General features: G+C 41.7%; 1 protein-coding gene across 1 annotated transcript; it reads right to left on the minus strand.

Moving 5' to 3' along the window:
- Positions 1–370: 370 nt before the first annotated feature.
- On the minus strand, positions 371–9197 carry LOC104505288 (T-lymphocyte activation antigen CD86-like). The gene is made up of 5 exons (XM_010153097.1): positions 9152–9197; positions 7546–7887; positions 3343–3654; positions 1213–1405; positions 371–482 (listed from the first exon to the last, which is right to left on the minus strand). Exons 1-5 carry the CDS (start codon positions 9195–9197, stop codon positions 371–373), a joined length of 1005 nt encoding a protein of 334 aa, XP_010151399.1.
- Positions 9198–9633: the final 436 nt, after the last annotated feature.

A 9633-nucleotide genomic window follows, 5' to 3' on the forward strand; every position in this document is an offset into this window, starting at 1 on the left:
GAGCTTTGTAGGAGAGTTAGTGGTACAAAGCCACACCGACTCTGCCAAAAGCGTTTATGGCTCATGATTAATGGCTTGCTTCTGATCATGTTTCCAGTGATGGTTATGGCTCACAGATTGTGGCCTAACTCTTCCTGAGACAGTCCCTTCTGTAACCCACGCAGCTCTGCTTTCTTCATTGCCTCTCAGGGTTTTACGATGTCACAGTGCGTAATGGACCATACAGCAAAAAGACAGTCATGCAGACAGGTAGAGCATGGAGCAAAAATAAAAGCAGAGGACACTGGGCAGTGGATTTCAGCCATCAGATGCAAATGTTCCATATTTTTCTGCAGTGTATCTGGGGAGGATTCTTGTTCTGGTGGAGCAGCTAAGAATATGGGATCTCAGGCCTTGCTATGTGCAGAGATGGTTCCCAGTCAGCAGTCTGGCTGATGGCCTCGGTTTCAAGCTGGACAGCTTCTAGACTGCTAGATTGACACCTAGAAGAGATGAATATGTGGTTTACAGAAATGTGAGGAATAGGAGCTGAAAAAGAGTTGATAGTGCATGTCCAGTTATCCTAGGATTTGGAGAAAGAATGAGGTGAGGCTCAGAACTCTTGGCTGTGTAAGGAAACGGGGCTGACTGTGAGGAATACAACTCCCTCTTGCTACAAGGAAGGACAGACTCTGCTGTCAGCATGAGAATCCTTTCAGTGCAGAATAAACCCTGGACTGCTGAAACCTGGTCTTGGAACAAAACAGAGAAATGCAATGCAAAGACCAAATGCTGTTCCTAGCACAAGATGATTCTTCCAGTCCAGGGTTGGGTAGCCTGTGGTGGAGCAATGCACTCATCCTTCAGCTCTGTGATAACAGAGATATTTCACTTGATGGAAGTCTCATCCCCCCACCAGCTCCACCTTTCTTATAAATGGTGATGAACAGGAAAAGTTTATACATTTCAGTGATTTTAGGAGCCAAATCTACCAAAACACCCAGAAAAAAGGATGAAACTGCTGGAAAAAGTAAGCTGATGCCATGGAAGTCTCACAGAGCACAAAGAAGAGGGAGAAGTAGATTCCAGAACTACACAGGAAAAAGATATGTGCTTGCTGCTGGATGGACTAAGTTCTTACAGGAACCAGATTGTCCAGGGAAGTTTAGCTTAAGTCCAGCATGAAATCTACCTTTGTGTCAGCAGCCTGAATGCAGGTAAGGAGATGATTACAAAGAGCAAAGCCTGTGATGTGAGGGACAGTAGAGCTGAATGAGCAGTAATGACTTACTCTGGTTGGTAGATGAGTTATTTCTGCTCTTCTTCAATATCACAAATCCCAGAAGAAGTGTGGTCAGTACAAGCACAGCTGTAAGTGGACCAAAGAAAATGTTCTGCACTTCCCCCATTTTTTCCCCCTGTATCTCTGAATAAGAAAACAGGGGAGATACACACAGCAAAGATTTAATTTGGTGACAGCTTAAACAATCTATCCTGAAGTTATGTCAATTAGAAGTTTAGGGAAAGGCCATCAGCATCCTTTGCTTTTACGGTGCTTTAATAGTGTCAATAAATCACTATCCACATTACTTTATTTCCATTCCCAATAAATAGCGAAACTACTAGGTCTTAATGGCCACTTCAACAACAATAAGGCAAAGTACTCTTTTTTGAAGTTTGAGTAACACGTAAGAGCATAATTAATACAAGAGTCTATGAGGCAGCTACTGTGCTAATTCTGCTCTGTGCTACTGTGCAAGTTTGAACAACCTGAAATATGCTACTACTTGGTATCCGTTGGAAACGACGGTCAAAGCCTACCAAAATGCCACAAGGGATGTGAAAGTAGCAGGGAATGCAAAGGAGTTTCCCTCTATTTCTGGTTAATGTTCTTTTAAGGTTTTGGTTGCTAGGGTTAGCAACTGGTAGAGCTTCAGTTACCCTCAAACATAGCTTTTGTCTACGTAGAGTTCCTGGTTTTTTACCCACCATCACTGCTTATCGGGTGGCTAATTTCATGAAGCCAGGGAGGAGAGAAGAAGGAGTCAGTAGGGAAGAGGAGGATGCAGCACTTTATCTGATATAGCCATGTTAGCACTCAAGAGCAACGTGTAGAGCTGTGCAAACTGCAGAAGACTTCTGTATTGTATTTTAATATTATTTCAAAATCCTAGAATGTAAGGATATCGGAGGCAGTTTGCCATATCTGCTATTGATGACTTAAACCTTTAGCTAAATTGATATGGAGAAAACTGCACCGTGGAATTTATTTCAGAATGAGTGGCAAGCTTCTTTTACATCTGCAGTAGTAAGGTGCATGGTAGGAAACCCTGGTAGGCTTTTCTGCAATGCCACCATTCCCTCTTGGCTCCCTGTTCCTGGCAGTTGAAGCACAGCTCTCCACCTTCAACACTGTCTAAAGAAGATGTGCAAGCCAAACAAATTTATGACCCAAGTGGGAACTGTCTTTATTTTGATGCACTTGTGCCATAGTTTATGAACAAAAATATGTCAAAGGATGTTTTCCTGTCCCAGGAGAGAAATAAAATGCAGCTTTGGTTTAAAGAAAGGATCAGTCATGTGGAACCCTAAGATAAACCAGCAGTAAAGTCCTGTTGGATCTTAGGTTCCCAGCTTCTTTTTAAAAGAGGCGTCTGAAAAAAAGACATAATCTCAGAGAAAAATAATCCCCCAATAGTCAATTTGGAATGCACGCCTCATTCAGGAATGCTTCTAAGACTAGTCAAAGCTTCGTGGCCTTTAACACTTAATCTCGGCATAGTCTATTTGTGAGCCAAACCTGGTCCAAGGGACTCTTCTGTTTAGCCTTCTGCCACTCTCTAAGGGATTATTAAGAATAGCAGCTCAAGCACGTAAACAACAGAAGAAACTTTTTTCCTGTCAGGGGGTTTGACACTGGAACAGTTTGCTGAGAGAGGTTGTGGAGCCTCTATCCTGGGAGTTATTTAAAACGCAACTAGATAAGGCCTTGTGCTACCTACTGACCCTACTTTGAGCAGAGAGGTTGAGCTAGATGATCTCCAGATGCTTCTTCCAACCTCAACAGTTCTGTGATTCTGTGAAGTGGCAACCTCTCCTAACCATTGCCATCGTGTAGCAGTAGCCTTCCTTCTCTGTGACCTCTCTTTGCTGTAATAAGACTTCCATAGGGAAAGGAGAGGGAATTTGGTGGCCATGGCACTTGGTGAACAGGATGGAGAAGACAGAACCCTTGTAACCAATTCCTTCTGCTACCCAGGGTTTATTCCCTGCCTTGACTATGCTGCTGTCTGTCATCAGCTCTACTGCAAGATGCCTTGCTCCTACCCACGGAAAAACTGGAATGGGCAAATGGAGACTCACCTATGCCTAGTGGCACTGAGACAAGGCTCCCCAGCTGCTCTCCAAGGTGAAGCAAGCAGCTAATATTAGTGAGGGTGTTTGTAGGAACTGTGATGTTCAGCTTGCTAGTAACGTTGTACAGCTTTGTTACAGCATCCTGTGAGACATCCATGTGACGCGTGAGCCTGTATGTTGTGTTTCCATGTGAAATTAGCCAAGTCATCTGCTTGGGCTCTGGATAACCTCCGCTGGAAGAACAGGAAAGATTCAAGTATTCGTTGGGCTTTAGTTCCTCAGGGTGCAGCCATGCAATCTCAGGTTGACTATAGTTGGCTGAAACAGAAGAAAGAGAAAGCATCATGAGTCAGACGTACCTCATCTTCTGACAGTTCCTGCCAATTGTTTGGAAGTCTCAGGCAGAAGCAAGTCTAAACAGTTTTCTCAGGAAAACAATGGGAGTCCCAAGAAGGGTTTGTTATGGTTTTGGTGTACATGTGGACTTGCTGCTCCTTATCCTCAGTGTTTCAAGGACGTAAGTCTGATCAGCCAGACAATGGGCCTGTCTCCCCACCTCCTTTAGATCCACTGACACCTCAGAAATATCACACCTGTCCTGCTTGCAGGTCAGTGCTTCAGCACGAAATGGGAACGGGACACGGTGCTGCCTGCTCTTGGCCTCCTGATAAGGTAAGGGGGAAACCACAAACTTCTAACTGTGAAATGTAAAGAAAGAAATTGTCTGAGAGACTTCAGGTGGGGTAAGTTGGAGGGCCAGTGCTGTCATAGGTACACACATCCTTTGTGTCTGTCAGTATTATAAGTAATAATTTTGCAGCATATAAAGTAATTCACTCAATTTGACAGTAGGCCTCCCTTAGCTCGGCTTTTTATGTGGAAGGGACTATGGTACAAGCTTTTATACTTTCTGTCATGGATGCTCATTCTAGTCAATTAAAAAGTCAAGTTTCCCAGGCAAGAAATAGTTAGGGAAACAGGACTGGAAAGAATTATTTAAACATAAAATATGAATGAGAAATGGAAGCTTTTAACAAATTCTATTAAATAATCTCCCAAATATTTTCAACCAGGATTTGTTCGGTTAAAAGGTCATAGCAGAAATCGGAGACTATAATGGAAAAGGAGAAGGCAAGAATATAGACATAATACTGACTGCATGCTGGCATACAGCATGTTAAAAAAAGAAAAACAACAACAAACCCCAAGAAACAGACTCAAGACATCATTGAAGATGCTTCCTTATTTTAGTGCCAACAGAACTAAGGACAATATGGGGAAGTATTGGAGTAGGGGAAAAGGATTCTTTGAAAAAATTAAGTGGGTCTGATTCTTCTTCACACATACTCAGTGTGTTGGATCCAAGGCTCTAACCCTTGCCCTGGTGAATCCTGAATATGGATGGCTGAAGAAATATGATGTTGCTTTTATTTGCTCTGTCCCAACACACAGGGAGTAGGATTTAGCTTAGTCACTTAAATCCCCAAGAGAGTCCAAGGCTGTGGAATTCAAAATAGAAAAGGATACTTTTTTATACCCCAAATTTAGCTAAGTTGTCCCTCAGGAGAGCTCAAGCTTCCTCTTTCTCCTCAGGGTCTGACTTGCTTAGCTGACTGCTCACTCCAGTTTCTGGTCTGGTTATTCCAGACCAGAATTATTATTTCCTTGGCATTTTATAGGGATGGCAGGAATGAACTTGCCACATCACCCAATGATTTAAGAGTTTCAATCTTATTGGCAGTAAATAAGTGGAAATAGTGGAATATACCCTGATCAAAGCACTCCTGTTCTATGGCTTCTGGAACCTCAATTTACTGGAAAGCTGTGTTGGTTGCATGCAGGCTGTGGGCTACATATATGTGAGTTTTGCATTGTTGACAGAAAAGCATGTTTCAGGAAGTTGTTTGTATTTAAAGATAACATCTTCCCAAAAGGCTATGGGCTTAGATTTAAATACCTCAAGCAACAGCAGATCCATCAAGTCCTTAATATTCTTAATCATCCTACCTGGTTTTCTGTGTTCTAAAGTGACAATGTGCCTTTCTTCTTACTTGTTTCCAGCCACTGACTGGTTTTATATCTTCACTGAATTGATTAGCCTTTTCAAAAATATAGCCAATATTTTGTGTGTATTTCAGGTTCCCAAACTCTGAAAACAAGACTCTTCTCTGTCTTCTGTTACAAGGTAATCAGATCGATCTGTTAATGTCTCCAGTTGTGCTGTATTTCTTCCAGCCTTCAGATAACACTAGTAGAGCTTTATTTCACGCTTTTTAAGTCTTTAAACATCCCCTTTAAAGTGAGGCTACAAACTGTTAAGGCCATATTCTGACATCAGTTTTACTCCCAGAACTTTGAATAGTGCGTATTTTGAAATAGCTGCCCTATTCTCACCAAATACCCTTTTTGATCCATCCAAAGCAAGCACTGCAGACATGCTATAGCAGCAGAATTTCCAGTTAAGCTGCTTGTCACCGTGGTCCCTACCTTGCCTCTTTTAAGAGGCAAAGCATTCCATTGTGAAGCACCTCCCTTCTTTCTGGAGAAGCATCTGTGTTCATTGTTCTTATATAAATCACCCTGGCCGTACACACTACATGTGATTTACATATACCTAGTTATATATTGTCCTAATGTAATATAAGTAACACATGTAAACAGTTTTGGAAGGTACTTTAGTATGTCTGAATGGGCCCAGTCCCCGAGTGATCTGGACAGCTTTGTCTGGCTGCCCGATGGTTCTTGTACAGCACTCAGTCTCCCTTACGTCTACTGAAAGTGTGACAGGCCATACTACAAAAACCCTCCATGTATGACAGCAGGTTCTAATTAAGAAACAGTAGGTAGGCGCAGGTACTCCTCAACATTTGTATTTTCCTTCTAATTATTTTTAAGTTTTGCATTTAGTTTTTTTTTAATGTATGATTTTTTACTGCTCCTTCCTTTGGGAGCTTTTGAACAGAGTCATTTGGAAGAAACACAGCAGCACATAGTTTAAAAAAGTCTTCCTAAGTTAAACATTAGAAGGTCTAGGCAATTTTTAGTGCCCAAGTATGAGATTTCTGTAATGCATTCCTCAGATGTTGGGTAAGGTGACAACTGATTTAAGTGTTGAATTAACTGAACAGTTGATGCTAAGCATCTCTTAAATTGGAGGCCTGGATCCTGAGTGCACATGATGAGTTTCTGATTTCTAAAACTTTGCTGAAAATACTTTTCGAGTAGATTCTGGGAGAATCAAAATTAACAATCTGGGTTTTCTGTCTGTGGATAACACTTGCTGGTAGCACAAAGCTGAGTAGGCTCAGATGTCCTGGTACCTCATTTTCGGTTGCTGCTATGCACGGCCTATTCTCTTTTGAAGCAGTATGCTGAACCCTGAAAACACCAGTGGAAGTTAGAACCTGTTGTTAGTGACTAACACTATCCCAGTGGAAGAGAGAACACACGGACAAAGGTTGCTAACGAACCAGTTTAAAATAGAAGAATACTGGGAAAATATATTAGGAATTATGAAAAATATTACAAAATATTAGGAAAAGATTGCTCCCTCACTTCCATTCCACTGTTAAAAGGCTTGCTGCCTTTTCCTCTGACAGCATGCAAGAAATCAGGTTGAGTCTCACCAATGCATGCATTTTTTCCTTCAGAGATATTTTCAGTCTTCCTTTAACTGAACATATGAATTCCTACTCCTCCACATGTGAGCTGCTCTTTTCTTTATTTTCCCGGCGATTTATATGATCATATAATAGCTGGGTGTTTGCCGAAATCTTGTTATTTTTCAGTTGTAATTTACCACCAGCTATGATAACTACTGCTACTTTTAATAGAAGGTAGTGCATCAGACACAAAGAAAATGTATTTTTCAGAGTCCTAAAAGCCATAAAACTTTCAGGAGTCAAGGGAAAAAAGACAGAATGGTTTTCACGATAAATTATGACAGTGTGGGAATCAGGAATGATGCAATATTTAGCAAATTATTGCTTCATTTTCTACTTCTTCTGATTGCTTCCACCTGAGTACTCTTCCTTCAGAGCTGAGGATTTTCTTCTGAGAATGCTCTTATCTATCTTCAGAAATTCTGCTCCAGTGCAGGTACATCTTCAGTGGCTTGGGCACTACACCGCACATTTGTGGACAGAGCCAAGTGATAGAGAACCCCTCCAAAAACCCCAGACCCGATGACAATTAGAAGAGATTACTTACCAATGATGTGCAGTAAGCACTTGGACTTGTGTATGACCTTTGCTGACCCTTTATCTCTGTGCTGTATAATACATGTATACTGTCCCTCGTCCACAATTCCTGCATTTAACAATTGCAAGGTCCATTTGTCCATATCCATCTTGGTACGATTTATGTATTTAGGACTAAGGTTAAGCTGTATTTCTTGGCCATAGTATACTTCATGCACCACTTCAGCATCGTCCTTTTGCCAAAAAACTCGTAAATCCTTTATGTCAGTTTTCTGAGAGTTTGGAAAATAGCAGGATAGGTATGCAGTGTGGTTGAGAAGTGACTTCACCTGATGCACACTGGCAGCAATACCTTAGACAAAGAGAGAGAGGGAGTTAAGGTTTCCATCAGCTGCAAAAGAGCACCAAGTATTTGCACTCGTAGAGGCAACACTTAACGACAGTAGCAGTAAACCACCAGCATTTGGACACAAATTCTCCCACTCGGTATGACAGTTCTTCAGACTGACTCCCTTAGTCTTGTGGAGTTCAGGTCATAAAGCTGTGTCTTATTTTTCTTCCTATATTTTACTTTCCAAGGAAGGCCTATCACACAGAGGTTGCGAGCGGCTATGTTTTTTATGTCATCTGCAGGCAAAAGGTCCAAACCATTCTCATATGTAGCACCCTGAGTGTAATGAGATTCTGCCACAGAGGAGGCAGTTGCACAATTTCTTTTTAAAAAGTTAATTGTCCTAATATTTAAAATAACACAGCATTGCAGTTTTGAAGAAAATGTGACGTGCACACTCTGTGGTAAACATTGGTGTATAAGGAATATATGACCAGAAGGTCAGAAACGGGAACACGTTCAGTCTCACTGAAGAATTAATCTAAAGTTTAGTGACAAATTAACTGTCAGATTTAACTGTTCTCTAATTAATCTAGAGTTTAATGGCAGATTAAATGTCAGATTTAACCATTCTGTTGCTGATCTTGTTAACTAAAATCATCAATAAACACAATTCTGCCTTTATGCAAAGAAAGCATGAACTGTATTACACGAGGGAGGATTTTTCTCCCTCATTTATCCGTTATTATGGGTGGTGATGGGCCAGGAGGGCTGTCTTTTCTTGCAGTGAGAAATGCAGTCCTCTGTCCCAGAAGATACAAACACCTCTGGTGTGTTCAAAAGGAGGAAAAGATTTACAGTCCCTCTCCTGGTGCAAAGTTTTGAGTGCTCCTCCGGAGCATCAGACTGCAAAATGATCTCTGTGCCTGCCTAAAACTCCAGTTGTCCCGTATCAAACTGTCAGTTTTCCGTTTAATACTGCTGCCCTCTATGACATTTAGGGGTGATATACACATATTTTAAAGGCAGCGTTAAGCTGAAAATTTAACAGCAACGTAAAATAAGTGTAATGTAAAGATATAAAGTTGAAGAAAGTACTTACTATATATTTCATGGAGTCCCTGCACACAATTTAAATACGTGTCACATAGGTTATATATGACCTGGATTGTGCAACGGAAATGATTAATTACTACTAATGAGCTTCTTAGGGGATGAGAAAGTACCACATAGCAGGACACAGCTAAACAAAACCAGTTTTTACAATTAAAAATGCACCATTTACCTGGGAGGAGTATCATAGCATAAAGGAAGAATATGTAGACCTCCATGGCGCTGTAAGAAGGAAGAATGAAAGAAATATGTTAGAGCTTGAAAGCACTCCAGTACCTTCTGTAGTGCTCCCAAAGAACTGGTAGAACAAGAAGGAGTTTCAGCAAGAGAGAGGCTACGGAGAAAGCTCATCTCACCTTTTCCCGTGGACCGGTGCAAGGACTTTGGTGTGCTTCACAGCCTTTGGCCACAAGCAGCCTGCCATGACAGACCTCTGGTTTACCATGAAGGTGATGTGGTGCGAGATTACTGCAGACAGCGTATGCCATGGGCGGAACACAGCGGCCCCGGCATGCAAAGGACGGGACAAGTACCCAAAACGCCTGGTGCGGAGGGAGGAGGAATGGCAAGCATGCTTGGCCTGGCGGTGTGGGGAAGAAGATGGGGGAATTGAAAGTAGAGGGGGAGGAGAGGGTGACACAGAAGGAGGAGGTC

This window comes from Eurypyga helias, unplaced genomic scaffold (assembly GCF_000690775.1).
Source record: "Eurypyga helias isolate BGI_N326 unplaced genomic scaffold, ASM69077v1 scaffold11066, whole genome shotgun sequence".
NCBI classification, from domain to species: domain Eukaryota; kingdom Metazoa; phylum Chordata; class Aves; order Eurypygiformes; family Eurypygidae; genus Eurypyga; species Eurypyga helias.

Coding starts and splice junctions, on each gene's coding strand:
- LOC104505288 (XM_010153097.1), bottom strand. CDS start 9,197: ATGGAGGTCTACATATTCTTCCTTTATGCTATGATACTCCTCCCAG. Junction 7,888..9,151: donor TGCTATGATACTCCTCCCAG/GTAAATGGTGCA, acceptor TCTTTGTCTAAG/GTATTGCTGCCAGTGTGCAT. Junction 3,655..7,545: donor GTGCTTACTGCACATCATTG/GTAAGTAATCTC, acceptor CTTCTGTTTCAG/CCAACTATAGTCAACCTGAG.